The 20,749-nt window shown below is 44.9% G+C and overlaps 1 protein-coding gene and 1 pseudogene across 1 annotated transcript in view; both read left to right on the top strand.

Moving 5' to 3' along the window:
• The window catches only part of LOC126260573 (neuroendocrine convertase 2), a 1,523,774-nt gene that overhangs the window by 1,295,281 nt on the left and 207,744 nt on the right, over positions 1-20,749 (top strand). Inside the window, exon 8 of the mRNA XM_049957908.1 lies at positions 2,983-3,158. Coding sequence (XP_049813865.1) covers positions 2,983-3,158 — 176 coding nt within the window. The remainder of the gene's footprint in view (positions 1-2,982; positions 3,159-20,749) is intronic.
• Positions 11,992-12,109, top strand: LOC126261213 (5S ribosomal RNA; annotated as a pseudogene).

Below are 20,749 nucleotides of genomic sequence, written 5' to 3'. Positions count from 1 at the left end.
TGTTGATGGACTACATTTTCTAAGGACTCTCCCAATGAACCTCAACCTGGCACCCGCCTTACCAACAATTAATTTTATATGCTCATTCCACTTCAAATCGTTCCGCACGCATACTCCCAGATATTTTACAGAAGTAACTGCTACCAGTGTTTGTTCCGCGACGTAACTGCTACCAGTGTTTGTTCCGCTATCATATAATCATACAATAAAGGATCCTTCTTTCTATGTATTCACAATACATTGCATTTGTCTATGTTAAGGGTCAGTTGCCAATCCCTGCGTCCGCAGGTCGTGGTCGTGCGGTAGCGTTCTCGCTTCCCACGCCCGGGTTCCCGGGTTCGATTCCCGGCGGCGTGGGGGATTTTCTCTGCCTCGTGATGACTGGGTGTTGTGTGATGTCCTTAGGTTAGTTAGGTTTAAGTAGTTCTAAGTTCTAGGGGACTGATGACCATAGATGTTAAGTCCCATAGTGCTCAGAGCCATTTGAACCACTCCCTCCCCCAAGTGACTATCCGCTGCAGATCTTCCTGCATTTCGCTGCAATTTTCTAATACTGCAACTTCTCTGTATACTACAGCATCATCCGCGAAAAGCCGCATGGAACTTCCCACAGTATCTACTACATTTATATATATTGCGAAAATCAATGGTCCCATAACACTCCCCTGTAGCACGCCAGAGGTTACTTTAACGTCTGTAGACGTCTCTCCATTGAGAACAACATGCTGTGTTCTGTTTGCTAAAAACTCTTCAATCCAGCCACACAGCTGGTCTGATATTCCGTAGGCTCTTACTTTATCAGGCGACAGTGCGGAACTGTATCGAACGCCTTCCGGAAGTCAAGGAAAATGGCATCTACCTGGGTAGTGGTGATGGCATTATGTCGGATATAACTGTAAGTGAATACGGACGTGGGCAAATTGCTGGTGCTCGTATGATGGGCGCTTCAGTAATCAAGATAGCCAAAGTGTTTGGTGTTTCTAGAAGCACCACATCGAAGATTTATACCGCGCGAAGGAAAACCGGATAAAACCATCCACTACGTCACAACGCGGACGAAAGAATGTGTTGAGTGATCGTGACGGGCGATCATTGAAGAGGACTGATTGTGAGGAAAAAGCAAAGTCACTGCAGAACTGAATGTTCCGCGTGCGAAATCCTATCAGCACCAAAACAATATGAAGGAAGTTCCATAAACAGGGAACTGCATGGCGAGCTGGAATCCCAAAACCACTATTCAGTGAGTCAAATGCCCACATGGGGAAATTATTCTACCAAAGCTATCTTGAACTGTGGAGCAGTAGAAAAATGTCATTTTGTCAGATGAGTCTTGTTTCACTCGGTTTCCAATTTCTGGTCGATTTTTTGTCCCAAAAGTGAAGCTTTGCGGGGTTTCGGTGATAATTTGGGGAGCCACATCGGTGGCATTCGATGAGTCCCATTACTATCTACAAGCTCTCATTACAGCCAAGAATTAAGTGACTACTTTGGCTGATGAGGCCCATCCCACGGCACAGTGTTTGTTCTCCAATGGTGAGTCTGTGTTCCAAACGACAGGATCTGTGCTTCCTTTCCTTTCTCCCCCCCTCCCAGCCTCTACCTTTAATTTACGTATAATAGAACTAACAGTTATAAATGGCTTTCGAATCGTGTCAAGAAGAACTACGTTATTTAATGGTGCTTTGGCAGAACAGTATAAACAAAATCAGAGTTTTCCGTACACGGTATTGTCCTCGCCCCTTTGTAATTCTTGTTTTGAGCTCTGAAACCCGGTTCGAAAACTGGTTTGGTGTTGTTCCCTCAGTAGTCTGTTCTGTGCCAGTTAATTCAACCTATATCCAGTTGGACCTGCTTACTGTACTTAGCCTTAGAGGCTTGGTCTCCTCCTCCCCCTTTTCGTACACACTTCCCTGAATTACCAATTTAAATAATTATTCATTATTGAGTTCTGCCCTGTCGACTTATCGCTTTTCTCGCCAAATTGTGGCACAAAATCTATTTTCTCTTCAAGCTCTTTTGTAGCAATGCGGTTTACCCACCTAATCTTCTACATACTTCTGTAACATCCCATTTAAGAAAACTCTAATTTCCTCTTCTTTAAACTAGTTTTTGCCTACATTTCATCTCCATATAAGGCCACGCTTAAAGAAAAATAATTTCAGCAAATACTTTCTAACACTTAAAGTGATATTCAATGTTAATAAATTTCGTTGCTTCAGAAACGTTTCTCTTGCTCCTGCTGTTCTGTGCCTTAAATCCTCTTTACTTCGGTCATCAACGTTTATGTGGCATCTCAGATGCCATAACCTAGCTAATATTTATAATCTCTCCTTACCTAATCTAATTCCCTCAACATTTTCTGTGACTGAAATGAATAACACTCTACTATCCTAGTTTTGTATTTGTTGATGCTCACCGGCCATTGTGGCCGATCGGTTCTAGGCGCTTCAGTCCGGAACCGCGCTGCTGCTACAGTCACAGGTTCGAATTCTGCCTTGGGCATGGATGTGTGTGATGTCCTGAGGTCAGTTAGACTGTAGCGCCTAGACCCGCTCGGCCACCCCAGCCGGCGTGATCATGCAGCCATCCGTTGTAGCACCATAACGAAGAAGGAACAGGGGGTGGAGGAGATAGGTTTCAGTACAACATTCTTCTGCAGGAAGCGTTGCACCAGTATGAAACAAATAATCACTACAATTACTGTAGCTTCGTCAAAAATACGTGAAGTTGCGTGTCGAGAAGTGTTATAAACTGAAGAAATCGAGAGCGAATGTAAAATTCCGCGCATAGAAACTTAATACCTAAATTCGAACGCACGCGCGCGTATCTGCATGTGTGTGTGTGTGTGTGTGTGTGTGTGTTTGTGTGTGTGTGTGTGTGTGACACATCGAGATTAAATGCAAGTAAATGATAATTGGTAATTGCTACACGGAACGAATACCTTGAGGCACATTTTTAGCCTAATAATGTTGACTGCTGCAGGTATCCGCATGCTGGACCAGCCCTACATGACGGACCTGATTGAGGCCAATTCGATGGGCCACGAGCCGAACCTGATCGACATCTACAGCGCCTCCTGGGGGCCCACTGACGACGGCAAGACGGTGGACGGGCCGCGAAACGCCACCATGCGAGCCATCGTCCGGGGCGTCAACGAGGTGAGCGGTTTCTCTCACCAGCCACTCAAATCCCTTACACATTTTCTCGACTTGCAGTAACAGTCCAACCTCTTTTTAGCAAACGCGAAGTCCAACAACTTTCACCTTCCTCTGAATAACATTTCATACACTCAGGTGACCAAAGTCATTGGATACCTACTGATATTGTGTTGGACCTCCTTTTCCCCGGCGTAGTATTTGGAAGTCCCCTGCAGAAATATTGAGGCATGCTGCGTTTCTAGCCGTCCACAATTGTGAAAGTGTTGCCGGTGCAGGCTTTTTGCACCAACTGACATCTCTATTGTGTCCCTTAAACGTTCGGTGGGATTTTATGTCCGGCGATGTGAGTTGGCAAATCATATACTCGAACTGTCCAGAATGTCCAAACTAATCGCGAACAACTGTGGCCTGTTGACATGCCGCATTGTCATCCATCAAAATTCCTTTGTTGTTTGAGAACATGAAGTCCATGAATGGTTGCAGATGGTGTCCAAATGGCCGAACATAACCATCGCAGTCAATGAAAGTTTCAGTTGGATCAGAGAGCCCAGAACATTCCACGTAAACACAACCGACACCATTATGGTGCCACCACCCACTCGTCTGACAAGGCCACGATCTTCCAGTCGTCTAGGATCCAACAGATATCATCACTAGCCCGCAGGCGATGTCGTGCTATCAGCAAAGGTACTCGCATCGGTCATCTCCTACCATAGCCCATTAACGCCAAATTTTGCAGCGCTGTCCTAACGGACACGTTCGACGTACGTCCGATATTGATTCCCGTGGTTATTTCACACAGTGTTGTTTGTCTGTTACCACTGACAACCCTAGGCAAACTCCGCTGCTCTGTGTCGTTAAGTGAAGGCCGTCGGACACAGCTTTGTCCGTGGTAAGAGTTAATGCCTGAAATTTGGTATTTCGGCACACTCTTGACACTCTGGATCTCCGAATACTGAATTTCCTAACGATCTCCGAAATTGAATCCCCCATGCTTGTAGCTCCAACTACCATTGCCCGTTCAAAGCCTCTTAATTCAGATGCACCACATGAGTTCAAGCGACAGCGACGACAATGTACTGCCCTTTTATGCCCTGTGTACGCGATACCATCGCCATCTGTATACGTGCATATCACTATCCCATGACTTCTGTCACTCAAGGTTGTCTCTTCCTGCTTTATCTCTTTTTTTCTGTGTGTATCGAAGAGCGAGAAACTGCCCTGACCAACCAACATCACATACATATTCTCATAGTTGGCTGGACGAATTTGCTGCATTTTGTAATTCACAGTCGAAGTCCACTATTCGTTATTTTCTTCCTTCAAACAGATATGCCACACATTATTACACCAAAAGAGCTACATGGCGCCCAAGATATGGGTTTCTATTAAGGGTAATTAGCTCAACATGACTGATCTTAAGCAGCTTTTCCAACATAAGATAACCTTGCATTCTGTTTTCTGTCCTTAATAATATCTTTGTCGCTGGGACATGAAACTCGTATCTGTCTTCCTTCGGTTTTGGTTGTCGCTAATTTTTTACAGAATCATCTGTATCATCAAGCGATAATTCATTGCTAAAAACTAATCAGCAATCAAACATCAAATATTAAGGTATTGCAGATGTAATTTAACATCTAGTTTATGTTTAACATGCGTCCTTACTGAATCAAAACGTTGTTCAGTGTTGTAGTCTATATCTGCTTAAACTACTTCCTTCAATTTTCGTTGTTACTCTGCTGCCCATATCTGTAGCATTCTGATCTACATCTAGTTTTGGAATATTCGAACCCATGTCTTACGTGAAACTTCGTTCAGTGCTTCCTGGTTTTACAGGGAAAGTATCCGTTCGGAAATTATATTATGTGAAAACGTGAAAAAAAAAGATAAGCTACTAGTAATGAATCTAATTGATGCTCCATGCTCGCTCCACGCTGTCCTTTTTTCATTGTACAGCAGTTTTTTCCTTGACATGCGCGGTGTTGGCCTAGCCGCAATACCCCATACTGTAGCATGCGAAGTATATTACCTGATCCAAAGTACCGGACAGCTATTGGACATTAATATGGGGTGTGTCCACACTTCGCCCTCATCACGGCTTGCACTCTGCTGGCAACACTATCAGTGAAGTGTCCGAACGTGTGTGGAGGAATGGCAGACCATTCACGAGCCGAAATCAGAGAAGGTATTTATGATGCAGCTGTGGTCTGGAACAAGTCGACGCTCTGATTCATCCCAAAGGTGTTCCATTGGCGATCGGATCGGAGACTCTGGGAAGGAGTCCATTTCAGGAATGCAACTGTTCACAAATCTGCTATACAGATTCTGCTTAATGCCAGGTTGCAGTGTCATGCTGTCGTCATCTCTGAGCTGTTCTTCTACTGTACTCAGTACACAATGCTATAAATTGTGTTTATATCCTTTCGTAGTTACCATTTTTTTAAGTACAATAAGGAAACCACAGTGACACCACCTCCTCCATACTTCACTTCTGGCGCTACACATGGTGACAGGTAACGTTCCCCTGTCATTCCCAAACCCAATTACTACCATCTGATTGCTGCAAAGTATGGCGTGATTCATCAGTCCAAATCACTCGTTTTCAGTCATTCACTGTTCATTGGTGTCGCTGATTACACCACCCCAAGCGTCTTTTAGCGTTAACTACGAGGTGCATTCAAGTTCTAAGGCCTCCGATTTTTTTTTTCTCCGGACTGGATAGAGATAGAAACATGCGCATTGTTTTAAAATGAGGCCGCGTTCATTGTCAATACGTCTCAGAGATGGCAGCACCGTACGGCAGATGGAATTTTACTGCCAGCGGCGAGAATGAGAACTGTTTTAAATACTTAAAATGGCGACGTTTTCCTTACTTGAACAGCGTGCAATCATTCGTTTTCAGAATTTGCGTGGTGTGAAACCAATTGAAATTCATCGACAGTTGAAGGAGACATGTGGTGATGGAGTTATGGATGTCTCGAAAGTGCGTTCGTGGGTGCGACAGTTTAATGAAGGCAGAACATCGTGTGACAACAAACTGAAACAACCTCGGGCTCGCACAAGCCGGTCTGACGACATGATCGAGAAAGTGGAGAGAATTGTTTTGGGGGATCGCCGAATGACTGTTGAACAGATCGCCTCCAGAGTTGGCATTTCTGTGGGTTCTGTGCACACAATCCTGCATGACGACCTGAAAATGCGAAAAGTGTCATCCAGGTGGGTGCCACGAATGCTGACGGACGACCACATGGCTGCCCGTGTGGCATGTTGCCAAGCAATGTTGACGCGCAACGACAGCATGAATGGGACTTTCTTTTCGTCGGTTGTGACAATGGATGAGACGTGGATGCCATTTTTCAATCCAGAAACAAAGCGCCAGTCAGCTCAATGGAAGCACACAGATTCACCGCCACCAAAAAACTTTCGGGTAACCGCCAGTGCTGAAAAAATGATGGTGTCCATGTTCTGGGACAGCGAGGGCGTAATCCTTACCCATTGCGTTCCAAAGGGCACTATGGTAACAGGTGCATCCTACGAAAATGTTTTGGAGAACAAATTCCTTCCTGCACTGCAACAAAAACGTCCTGGAAGGGCTGCGCGTGTGCTGTTTCACCAAGACAACGCACCCGCACATCGAGCTAACGTTACGCAACAGTTTCTTCGTGATAACAACTTTGAAGTGATTCCTCATGCTCCCTACTCACCTGACCTGGCTCCTAGGGACTTTTGGCTTTTTCCAACAATGAAAGACACTCTCCATGGCCGCACATTCACCAGCCATGCTGCTATTGCCTCAGCGATTTTCCAGTGGTCAAAACAGACTCCTAAAGAAGCATTCGCCGCTGCCATGGAATCATGGCGTCAGCGTTGTGAAAAATGTGTACGTCTGCAGGGCGATTACGTCGAGAAGTAACGCCAGTTTCATCGATTTCGGGTGAGTAGTTAATTAGAAAAAAAATCGGAGGCCTTAGAACTTGAATGCACCTCGTATACAAAAATATTTCTACATCTACATCTACATCTATACTCCGCGAGCCACCTTACGGTGTGTGGCGGAGGGTACTTATTGTACCACTATCTGATCCCCCCTTCCCTGTTCCATTCACGAATTGTGCGTGGGAAGAACGACTGCTTGTAAGTCTCCGTATTTGCTCTAATTTCTCGGATCTTTTCGTTGTGATCATTACGCGAGATATATGTGGGCGGTAGTAATATGTTGCCCATCTCTTCGCGGAATGTGCTCTCTCGTAATTTCGATAATAAACCTCTCCGTATTGCGTAACGCCTTTCTTGAAGTGTCCGCCACTGGAGCTTGTTCAGCATCTCCGTAACGCTCTCGTGCTGACTAAATGTCCCCATGACGAATCGCGCTGCTTTTCGCTGGATCATGTCTATCTCTTCTATTAATCCAACCTGGTAAGGGTCCCATACTGATGAGCAATACTCAAGAATCGGACGAACAAGCGTTTTGTAAGCTACTTCTTTCGTCGATGAGTCACATTTTCTTAGAATTCTTCCTATGAATCTCAACCTGGCGCCTGCTTTTCCCACTATTTGTTTTATGTGATCATTCCACTTCAGATCGCTCCGGATAGTAACTCCTAAGTATTTTACGGTCGTTACCGCTTCCAATGATTTACCACCTATGGCATAATCGTACTGGAATGGATTTCTGCCCCTATGTATGCGCATTATATTACATTTATCTACGTTTAGGGAAAGCTGCCAGCTGTCGCACCATTCATTAATCCTCTGCAGGTCTTCCTGGAGTACGTACGAGTCTTCTGATGTTGCTACTTTCTTGTAGACAACCGTGTCATCTGCAAATAGCCTCACGGAGCTACCGATGTTGACAACTAAGTTATTTATGTATATTGTAAACAATAAAGGTCCTATCACGCTTCCTTGCGGTACTCCCGAAATTACCTCTACATCTGCAGATTTTGAACCGTTAAGAATGACATGTTGTGTTCTTTCTTCTAGGAAATCCTGAATCCAATCACAAACCTGGTCCGATATTCCGTAAGCTCGTATTTTTTTCACTAAACGTAAGTGCGGAACCGTATCAAATGCCTTCCTGAAGTCCAGGAATACGGCATCAATCTGCTCGCCAGTGTCTACGGCACTGTGAATTTCTTGGACAAATAGGGCGAGCTGAGTTTCACATGATCTCTGTTTGCGGAATCCATGTTGGTTATGATGAAGGAGATTTGTATTATCTAAGAACGTCATAATACGAGAACATAAAACATGTTCCATTATTCTACAACAGATTGACGTAAGCGAAATAGGCCTATAATTATTCGCATCTGATTTATGACCCTTCTTGAAAATGGGAACGACCTGCGCTTTCTTCCAGTCGCTAGGTACTTTACGTTCTTCCAGAGATCTACGATAAATTGCTGATAGAAAGGGGGCAAGTTCTTTAGCATAATCACTGTAGAATCTTACGGGTATCTCGTCTGGTCCGGATGCTTTTCCGCTACTAAGTGATAGCAGTTGTTTTTCAATTCCGATATCGTTTATTTCAATATTTTCCATTTTGGCGTCCGTGCGACGGCTGAAGTCAGGGACCGTGTTACGATTTTCCGCAGTGAAACAGTTTCGGAACACTGAATTCAGTATTTCTGCCTTTCTTCGGTCGTCCTCTGTTTCGGTGCCATCGTGGTCAACGAGTGACTGAATAGGGGATTTAGATCCGCTTACCGATTTTACATATGACCAAAACTTTTTAGGGTTCTTGTTTAGATTGTTTGCCAATGTTTTATGTTCGAATTCGTTGAATGCTTCTCTCATTGCTCTCTTTACGCTCTTTTTCGCTTCGTTCAGCTTTTCCTTATCAGCTATGATTCGACTACTCTTAAACCTATGATGAAGCTTTCTTTGTTTCCGTAGTACCTTTCGTACATGATTGTTATACCACGGTGGATCTTTCCCCTCGCTTTGGACCTTAGTCGGTACGAACTTATCTAAGGCGTACTGGACGATGTTTCTGAATTTTTTCCATTTTTGTTCCACATCCTCTTCCTCAGAAATGAACGTTTGATGGTGGTCACTCAGATATTCTGCGATTTGTGCCCTATCACTCTTGTTAAGCAAATATATTTTCCTTCCTTTCTTGGCATTTCTTATTACACTTGTAGTCATTGATGCAACCACTGACTTATGATCACTGATACCCTCTTCTACATTCACGGAGTCGAAAAGTTCCGGTCTATTTGTTGCTATGAGGTCTAAAACGTTAGCTTCACGAGTTGGTTCTCTAACTATCTGCTCGAAGTAATTCTCGGACAAGGCAGTCAGGATAATGTCACAAGAGTCTCTGTCCCTGGCTCCAGTTCTGATTGTGTGACTATCCCATTCTATACCTGGTAGATTGAAGTCTCCCCCTATTACAATAGTATGATCACGAAACTTCTTCACGACGTTCTGCAGGTTCTCTCTGAGGCGCTCAACTACTACGGTTGCTGATGCAGGTGGTCTATAGAAGCATCCGACTATCATATCTGACCCACCTTTGATACTTAACTTAACCCAGATTATTTCACATTCGCATTCGCTAATAACTTCACTGGATATTATTGAATTCTTTACTGCTATAAATACTCCTCCACCATTGGCGTTTATCCTATCCTTGCGGTATATATTCCATTCTGTGTCTAGGATTTCGTTACTGTTCACTTCCGGTTTTAACCAACTTTCCGTTCCTAATACTATATGCGCACTATTTCCTTCAATAAGCGATACTAATTCAGGAACCTTGCCCTGGATACTCCTGCAGTTTACCAATATTACGTTAACTTTTCCTGTTTTTGGTCTCTGAGGACGGACGTTCTTTATCAACGATGCTGATGTTCTCTCTGGTAAACCGTCAGGTATTTTATCGTTTCGCCCAAGGGGGGGGGGGGTCCCTCTAACCTAAAAAACCCCCGTGTGCACGCCACACGTACTCTGCTACCCTAGTAGCTGCTTCCGGTGTGTAGTGCACGCCTGACCTGTCTAGGGGGGCCCTACAGTTCTCCACCCAATAACGGAGGTCGATGAATTTGCAACCATTATAGTCGCAGAGTCGTCTGAGCCTCTGGTTTAGACCCTCCACACGGCTCCAAACCAGAGGACCGCGATCGACTCTGCGCACTATGCTGCAGATATTAAGCTCAGCTTGCACTCCGCGTGCGATGCTGGTTGTCTTCACCAAATCAGCCAGCCGCCGGAAGGAACCAAGGATGGCCTCAGAACCCAAGCGGCAGGCGTCATTCGTTCCGACATGTGCTACTATCTGCAGCCGGTCACACCCAGTGCGTTCAATAGCTGCCGGAAGGGCCTCCTCCACATTACGGACGAGACCCCCCGGCAAGCACACCGAGTGCACACTGGCATTCTTCCCCGACCTACCCGCTATTTTCCTGAGGGGCTCCATAACCCGCCTAACGTTGGAGCTCCCTATAACTAATAGGCCCGCCCTCTGTGACTGTCGGGACCTTGCCGGAGAATCGGCCACTGGCCCAACAGGCGAGGCATCCTGTGGTGACTCGGAAACGATGTCATCACCACTAGGAAGCACCCTGTACCTGTTGGAAAGGGGTAAGGCAGCTGCCACGCGGCCAGATCCCACCTTCGCCTTTCGGCCAGGCACGCGCGAGCCCACCACTGTCCGCCATTCACCCTGGAGTGATGGCTGACCGGTAAGATGCTCACCGCCGGAAGACGCAGCGACATCAGGGGTTCCATGTGATTCCAAGGCCACCGAAGTAGGCATAGGTCTCACCACAGTTGCTCCAACGCCACTACGAGCCGACGCCTGCGCCTCGAGCTCGATGAGCCTAACAGACAAAGCCTCCACCTGCCCTCGAAGAGTGGCCAATTCTCCTTGCGTCCGCTCACAACAACCACAGTCCCTACACATGACTATGTTTACCCTACTCTATACGGTGACAAATTCCCAAGATAATCTTCTGATGAGCTACTCTGATAATCAAGAAACACTCACTGAAATACGAGACGCGAAAACTACGCTAGGTTTTCCCAGAAAAACTATTTAAAAGCTAAGCGCAGCAAATAAGTACAAAATAAATTTCTCTCCTAACGATCAAGAACTGTTAGTTTCTATTCAGAGCAGATAAACACAAATAGAATCCCTTCCTTAGTGGAAGGTCATAAACAAAATGCAAAATAAACGCTTTATACAAACAGTACTCGCTGCTGCTGGTGCTCTCGCTCTGGCTGTCACAAGAAAACTGCTGATTCAAGTGACTAGTGGCTAACGGCCGCGAAACAAACAAAAGACGGTTTTAGGGCGCTTTCTGTTCTAAATGATCAAGAAAACACTAAGAAATCTAACACGAAAACTACGTAAAGTTTTATCAAGAACTGTTAGTTACTATGCAGAGCAGATAAACACTAATAGAATCCCTTCCTTAGTGGAAGGTCGTAAACAAAATGCAAAATAAACGGTTTATACAAACAGTACTCGCTGCTGCTGGTGCTCTCGCTCTGGCTGTCACAAGACAACTTATGGGTAGCTGCCCGACCATTGTACACCATTCTTTTTAACATGCTACTCAATCATTGTTCTGGCTGAATTATTGGCAACAATTTGGAACTCACAAGTGATTCCTTCAGCTGATTTCTTGCGATCTTTTGCAACCACCCGCCAGAATGCTCACCGATCGTTGTCTGTCAGTATATCAGGTCTGCCTGGTCTTCATTTATCTGTGATTTTTCCTTCTTTTTTTCTCAGCACAGTCACGTCACTGACAGCCGACTTGGGCAGTTTTGCTTGGGTCGAAATATCCCTAATTGATTTTTTACTCTCAGGTGACATCTAATCACTGCCAACGGTCTTGCTGCAGGGGTAACGCCGGTTCCCGTCAGATCACCGAAGTTAAGCGCTGTCGGGCTGGGCTAGCACTTGGATGGGTGACCATCCGATCTGCCGAGCGCTGTTGGCAAGCTGGGTGCACTCAGCCCTTGTGAGGCAAACTGAGGAGCTACTTGACTGATAAGTAGCGGCTCCGGTCTCGTAAACTGACAACCGTCCGGGAGAGCGGTGTGCTGGCCACATGCCCCTCCATATCCGCATCCAGTGACACCTGTAGGCTGAGGACGACACGACGGCCGGTCGGTAGCGTTGGGCCTGCCAAGGCCTGTTCGGACGGAGTTTAGTTTTAGTTTAGTTTTTAGACATCTAATCACTAGCCCATGTTTGAAGTCACTGAGCTCTCCTGAACGACCTATACTGCTGTTACTGTTTCTCTACTTTCAACACAATACACCATGCCTCCTCTTATAGTGGCAGATCAGTCTCTCGTGACATGTGCTCAATTCTGGATTGCATTGGGATGCGCGGATGCTTTTGATCAAATACTGTACGAGTTTACGTGTTGATGTACTGTCAACCAGGGTGGTTGTTGTTGTTGTGGTCTTCAGTCCTGAGACTTGTTTGATGCAGCTCTCCATGCTAATTTATCCTGTGCAAGGTCCTTCATCTCCGAGTACCAACTGCAACCTACATCCTTCTCAATCTGCTTAGCGTATTCAACTCTTGCTCTCCCTCTACGATTTTTACCCTCAACGCTGCCCTCCAATGCTAAATTTGTGATCCCTTGATGCCTCAGGACATGTCCTACCAACCGATCCCTTCTTCTAGTCAAGTTGTGCCACAAACTTCTCTTCTCCCGAATCCTATTCAATACCTCCTCAATAGTTACGTGATCTACCCACCTAATCTTCAACATTCTTCTGTAGCACCACATTTCGAAAGCTTCTATTCTCTTCTTGTCCAAACTAGTTATTGTCCATGTTTCACTTCCATACATGGCTACACTCCATACAAATACCTTCAGAAACGACTTCCTGACACTTAACTCTATACTCGATGTTAACAAATTACTCTTCTCCAGAAACGCTTTCCTTCCCATTGCCAGTCTACATTTTATATCCTCTCTACTTCGACCATCATCAGTTATTTTGCTCCCCAAATAGCAAAACTCCTTTACTACTCATACAGTAAAGCTGCATGCCCTCGGGAAAAATTACGGCTGTAGTTTCCCCTTGCTTTCAGCAGTTCGCAGTACCATAACAGCAAGGCCGTTTTGGTTCATGTTACAAGGCCAGATCAGTCAATCATCCAGACTGTTGCCCCTGCAACTACTGAAAAGGCTGCTGCCCCTCTTCAGGAACCACACGTTTGTCTGGCCTCTCAACAGATACCCCTCCGTTGTGGTTGCACCTACGGTACGGCTACCTGTGTCGTTGAGGCACGCAAGCCTCCCCACCAACGGCAAGGTCCATGGTACTTTACACAAATTTGTGTGTTTCATTGATTTTGCCAAGTTTAATTAGTTACATAATTGATAAAAATAGATTTGTGTATACGATCAGGGTTCTTAAGGACAGTTATAGCCTCCAAATGAATAAAAACCATGTTTATGACATGCCTTAAATAAAATCCCCTTCTACTTTGTAACGTACGCTTATTCAGGCGAGCTAATCGGCCACCCAGAGTTGCCACGAAGTAATGTGTATTTGATGTACGGCTGAGCAATAGCGGAAGCGGGGCTAACGGCAGACCACAGCGGCCACTCCTCGTCAGCCCGGGACAAAGACCGGGTGTGGGTAAATCCCAGAAGAAGGAAGCTGGACAATGGTCGCTCGCTTAGCAGATTGCGCAATGACCACCAATGGACTCTGAGACGACCTTAAAGATGGCCAAGTTGCAGCTGTTTGAGATCAGAGAATAACATCACGTACTGAAGCAAGCCTGAATACATTGGCGATCACTGATAAATGAGGCACATCCAATGACACAACAATATTTCATTATCTCTAAAAATACAGAAGTTAAAATCTCACAGAGAATACACGTTCTCACAATGACCCTATGCATTAACAACTTTTAATCGCTTCGTGCGATTTCAACAAACGTTATTCCAGATAACAGAATTGCACTATAGCTATCATCCCTGAAAGTTATGTATCTGTATCTATTTCATTTATTGATTTACAACGTCTTTTACATCTTTTTCTTTATGCAAATGTTCCTCAGAGTATCGTATTCTCCACATTTGCACAGCAAATGAATGCAGCATGAATACCTCATATTCTGTTATACTTGTGTTTTTATTTATTGAATAGTTTACTATTGCGCCAGTAGCATTATTTAAATGTTGGTTGCAAGTGCTATTAAAAAAACTGTACTAATATAAAAGTGGTCAGTGGCATGAGTTAGCAGACATCACAATTGAAAAGAGAACCAAGAAACGCCTCTGTCAAGAAGGCATAAATAATTGCTTAAATAATATTTAGCGATAATCTGTTGTCATTTATCATGAGCACACTTGCGCAAGAACGCTTAATTGTTTATTTATGAACCAACTATTACTTGTATTTATTGTAAATTATCTGAGTGTAACCGAATTTTTTCACTTTCTTTATTTAAATATTGCTGTAATATATTAGTTTAGTCAGGGAAGTGGTCAACGTGAATGGATTATGTCTGCAGAGCATAAGGACGATGTAGTTTTGATGCGAATGGCCTTCAGCCAGTGGAAAAGCAGATAGTAGCAGAAAACTATGGGAGTCAAGTAGAGACGGACTTCCCGAGTGAAGAGCTGAAGGGAGCTATTCTGGACTTTATGTCGAGTTCCTGGAGAAGGCAGATCTGTCAGAGGTAACGTACATGATTCAATTAGTTATACATGTGTTTGACTGTGGGCAATGAACGGCCGCTACCATACTTTGACTTCTGAAGAGACTCTATAATAGAGAGGTCTGAATGTGCTCCAGAGTAGGACTCTCATTTTTTTTCCATTTGTAGTACAGAACTGAGAATAGACAGAGCGTGAGTTACTATTCTCTCAATCGTGTGTGTTGATTTGCGGTTCATTATACTGAACTCAGAACAGTTTAACGTATTGTGTTAACGAAATGGATTTAGTTTCCGTGAGTCTTTGATGACTATTTAGTTTGGGGATTATGCTACCATTCTTGTGACTATCTCAATGTAACTTTACTTCATTTGATAAGGGTATTTTCTGTCTCCATTTAGATTGTCGTAGGACCACTTTCCATAGTTTGAACCGAGCGAGGTGGCGCAGTGGTTAGCACACTGGACTCGCATTCGGGAGGACGACGGTTCAATCCCGTCTCCAGCCATCCTGATTTAGGTTTTCCGTGATTTCCCTAAATCGTTTCAGGCAAATGCCGGGATGGTTCCTTTGAAAGGGCACGGCCGATTTCCTTCCCCATCCTTCCCTAACCCGAGCTTGCGCTCCGTCTCTAATGACCTCGTTGTCGACGAGACGTTAAAACAACACTAACATAGTTTGAATGGTCCTTTCTTGAATAAGTGCAGCATAATTTTTTGTCGTCAATCTGAACTGCAGACATTACCATAGAACCCTTTCCGTTAAATTATTCAATTCTCTTTTATTTTATATTTCTATGTATTTTACTAATTCGCAGTCCTAGCCAATGGACAGACTATCTGACTGCAGGATCACAGCTAAAGATTCAGCGAGCTAGCTGTGGGGCATGAAAGCAGACGTGCATAGCTCGACCCTGTGACTAGATCGAGCTATTCTTTTTAAACAGTGTCATGCATACATAGGCCAAGTACCTACAGTACGAGTAACTGGTTTCCTTGTTCAAATGGTTCAAATGGCTCTGAGCACTATGGGACTCAACTGCTGTGGTCATAAGCCCCCTAGAACTTAGAACTACTTAAACCTAACTAACCTAAGGACACCACACAACACCCAGCCATCACGAGGCAGAGAAAATCCCTGACCCCGCCGGGAATCGAACCCGGGAACCCGGGCGTGGAAAGCGAGAACGCTACCGCACGACCACGAGATGCGGGCTGGTTTCCTTGTATGGACTTCTGTCAGCAAGAGCAGCTACACTAGCAGTAACCATTAGGTACAGCCGCAACGGGGTAACTTTACACTGGCCAATACTTACGAGGAACCCCACGCCTGTGAGGTACAAGTTCAATCTTTAGTGGGGCTCACTGGCAAGTGTTGTGTTAACAATTATGACAGGAAATATATTAGCTGCTAATGACTCACCATGTGAATCAGAAGGGCGACAGAAAATGTGGGGCCCAGAAGGTACAGAAGTACAACTTCTTGACTGAAATGTTCAAAACACACCATTAACTTGCACCATGAACACCGAATGAAAAATGGCACGCCACAGTGATCACAAAGGTGCGCACCATCAACTGAAGGCAAACTCCTTGGGAGTTACAAACCGTGCAGGACGTTCAACTAAGTATCCGCTCTTAACGAAAGCATGTAGAATCATGTTGGTGAGACGGTGTGTGATGTGGAATGTGATGGCATGCAACCGAATGCGAAACAGTCTGTCGTGGAGCTTCCCGCGAAACTGGCTATACTTTAAGGCGTGGCTGCAGATAGTGCGATGATATGTTTTATAGGCACGGACAAAACAAACATCCGCAGCCTGAATTTGTCCAGTGGTTCCAGGCAGTATGAACTGCAATGTCACACACTTTTGAAGAGGGATAGTTTGCTCTAAGGGAGTATGATTTTTATACACAGACCAGGAATCAAGCAAAAGCAAGTTATTTTGACCATTTATTGGCGGAAAGCAGTGCTCATACTATAGTTGTAATTCTCTTACACCCACATTCCCACTCTCGCTTGCTGTGACGTAAATACGAGGGGCGTTCAGAAAGTAAGCTCCGATCGGTCGCGAAATGGAAACGACTATGAAAATCCGATAAAGCTTTGCACAGATGTGTTGGGTAGTGTCTCTAGTATAACCCCAGTTAGCATCACGTCGCTCTTCTCATTTCTGAGCTCGCAGTGAGTGCGTAAAGATGTCTAGAAAATAGTGTCTGCCGCCAAGTACGAGGGCCTGGTGAGAGATTTCGCCTGAAGCTATGCAGCTAACATTACATAACTGTCGTGCTGTTTCTTCTTCAAGACAATTCTCAGCCGCATTCTGCAGGGGCAATGAAGATGCTCCTGCATCGTTTTCAAATGGAAATGTGAGATTACCCACAATAAAGTCCGCAATTGTCTCCCCCTGAGTTTCATCACTGGTCACATGAACCGCTGTCTTTGAAGACAACATTTTGACACAGACAACGAGGTGTAGGCCAGCGTGGAGAATTGGCGGAAAGCACTGGCGGCTGCCTTCTATGATGAGGCTATTGAAAAGTTGGTACAACGCTATGACAAACGTCTAAGTCAGAACGGCGACTACGTAGAGAAGTAGCTGAAAGGTGTAGCTAATTGTTACAAGTAAAACATTTCTGATGTTCACTGTGGTTTCAATTTGGCAATCAATCGGAGCTTACTTTCTGAACAGGCCTCGTATTCCCTACAGCCCTTGCAGGATCACGCACATGGGAAAGAATCGTAGAGGGCAGAGCACCTCCAACGTTTTGGAACGCAATAAGTAATTTTTCCAGCCAATTTACCATCCATATTAACAGTCGCCATAACTGTAAACGAATGCATTAAGGCACTGATGTTTGTTGATTTTGATACAACCCTCTTGGTACTGACGAGGGCAAATCAGAAAATCTTTGCCCCCATTTTTTATTAGGCAAAGTAAGGTACATATACGTAATGAAAAAATACACCCTATCCTACGTACCTTACACTATTTTTCCACTTACTCCTCCCATCGGTCCACATATTTTCCTACCGCAGTACTAAATTTGAGTTTCCCTTGTGGTAGGATTCGTCCAGCTGAGTATGGAGCCACCGTCGGACTGCGCTCTTGGCTACATTGTTAATTGTGAATCGCTGTCCTGTCATGAACTTCAACGGTCCGAAAACGAGCAAATCACTAAGACCGAGGTCTGGATTTTATGGTGGGTGGTCCAGAATCTCCCAGTGAAATGCCCCAAGCTTTTCGGCAGTTCTGATTTCCACATGTGGTCTCGCATTGTTGTGGAGCAGGATCACGTTGTTCACACCGAGAATTCCTCGGCGCCTTCGCCTGATGGTAGCCCGCGGACGTGACAGTATGGAACAATAACTGTCAGCTTTGGTGGTTCCATCTTGTAGCATGAAATCTAGCAAGAGCGTTCCATGGCTATCCAAGACGGCCATTAACATCACCTTCCCAACAGATGGGGCTGCACGAATTTTTTTTTTTTTTTTTTTTCCACAGATGAACCCTGATTTTTCCACATCATGCTCTGCTGCTTGGATTCCGGCGTGAAATACAGTTACCACTTTACATTGCCAGTAACAATGAGGTCCGGTAAACCTTCACCCTCCTTGGAGTACCGTTCCAGATGATTCAGTGAAGACATCATTCGCTTGCCTTTCATCATATCATCCATCTGCTTAGGCACCCACCGACATGAAACGTTCAGGTGCCCTGATCATTGTACTCCTCGTGTACATTGTCCGAACAGTCGAGAGTATACTACACCACACATTTCACTGAATTATCTTGTAGAAACTCTAATATTTCATCTGCCACTTCTTTCTCTCTCTGCGAAATTCCTTGGTCTCAGCTTCGGCAACTGTACAGCCAAGATCTTCGCCTTGTATCAGGCCACAGAGTACATCCGGCGACACGGCATTTCCAATAGTGTCCTTTGCTCAGACTCACACAGTGCCCTCCAAAGTCTATGTGCGCTAGACGCTGCTCATCCATTAGTACAGCAGGTCCAGGAAAACTGTCACTTGCTCACTCTTCGTGGAGCCAGTGTCACGTTTCTGTGGGTGTCTGGTCATGTCGGTCTGCCTGGAAACGAGGCTGCTGACGCTGCTGCCAAGGCTGCAGTCCTCTTACCTCAGCCCCCGAGTACCTATATTCCCTCCGATGATCTCTGCGTTGCCGTCTGTCAGCAGGTGGTATCCCTTTGGAAACGCCAATGGTCCTCCCTTCACGGGAGTAAGCTGCGGCTTATTAAGCCTCTCCCGGCGCCTTGGACGACCTCCTCTGGGCCCTAGCGCCGGTAGAGATTATTTTAACTCGGTTGCGTATTGGGCACTGCCTTTTTAGCCATCGTCATTTGCTAAGTGGCGCTATCCCACCACTTTGTACACGTTGCTCCCAAATTTTAACTGTCCACCACTTCCTGCTGGAATGCCCTTTTTTTTAACAATTTACGTTTCAGCTTGGGTTTGCCGTCCGATTTATCAGCCGTTTTACCGAATGACGCGCGTGCTGTCGACCGCGTTTTACTTTTTATCAAAAAATGGTTCAAATGGCTCTGAGCACTATGGGACTTAACATCTGTGGTCATCAGTCCCCTAGAACTTAGAACTACGTAAACCTAAGTAACCTAAGGACATCACACACATCCATGCCCGAGGCAGGATTCGAACCTGCGACCGTAGCGGTCGCGCGGTTCCAGACTGGAGCGCCTAGAACCGCTCGGCCACACCGGCCGGCTACTTTTTATCCGCCGAAGCAATATGGCGAAGGCCATTTAATTTTTAGTTTTGGGCCTCCATTTCTGTATGGTGTTTTTTTAGCCCTGTTCCACGTGCCTGTGTTTAGCTGTCTCCTATTCTGTCCATTGGGACTGACGTATAGTCGTTTAACTACACTCTGTGTTCGTGTTCTATAGTTTTGACTCGGGCGCGTATGACCCCAGTTGTTTTTTGCGCCCTAAAGACAAAGAAAACAAACTAACTTTCTTACCCATCAATTAAACAGTTCAACTATGCACCGTCGCCTCGGCCTGTGCTCACCATTGGACACCTTCAGGCCCGCCACCTGTTGCTATCAGCAGTCAATATTACGGTTGCGTGGTAGACAATATACGGGGCTTCGAACGCCGTAAACGATCATTGGCCTTTGGCGACGTCGCACTCAAGTGGTTCCTTGTTAGCAAGATATTCGAGAGTACTGCCTCGAAATGCGTAAATTTACACACGTACGAAAAATTTAAATGGGAAGAAAACAGAAACCTGAAGTGGCGAGACACTTTTCCTAGCTTTATTGACATGTCAGAACACATTACAAGAATAAATGGAGTATGGTGAGTCATTTCAATTTTAAGCTTTTCTGAAGTGAACTAAAAATAATGTTTTCGCTTTGTCTGCAAAGTGACTTTCTCACTTTTTACTTTTACAGCATTTCTGTAGCGGCTTGAGGTACCACTAACCCTAATTTCATTTCAATAACGATTCCTTATTGACGTAAGCCATTTCAGGTGTTCTTTGAACTTCAGGAACCGTCTTCATAATCCCCTTGGTTCTTCAAGTAGGCCCAATGTCCTGTTAATTGATTTCTGAGATATCTTCAGCATCAGACCATATTTAGGTGTATGTTGGGTCACCTGTTATCTTCATCTTCACGTATTTAACTGTCTCTCGTCGTATGATATTACTTTACCTATGTGCGATGAAGTTCTTGGTTTTCTTCTTTTCTCCTTTTGTTTGTATCTAATAGCCTGCGTAAAGTTACCCCACGCAAGTGTGAGTCGTACACCTTCGGTTGTTTTTGGCTTGCTCGTAACATGCCTCAACAAGAACGACTTTCGCGTCAAGTTTCCACCTTTTGAAATCTTACTGAAGTACGTTTCCTACAAACAAGAAAAACAACTAGAACATAATTATGACACAGAAATTAAAGTTTCTAGACAT

This window comes from Schistocerca nitens, chromosome 5 (assembly GCF_023898315.1).
Source record: "Schistocerca nitens isolate TAMUIC-IGC-003100 chromosome 5, iqSchNite1.1, whole genome shotgun sequence".
NCBI classification, from domain to species: Eukaryota; Metazoa; Arthropoda; class Insecta; order Orthoptera; family Acrididae; genus Schistocerca; species Schistocerca nitens.
This window is presented reverse-complemented; position numbering and strand designations above follow the sequence as displayed.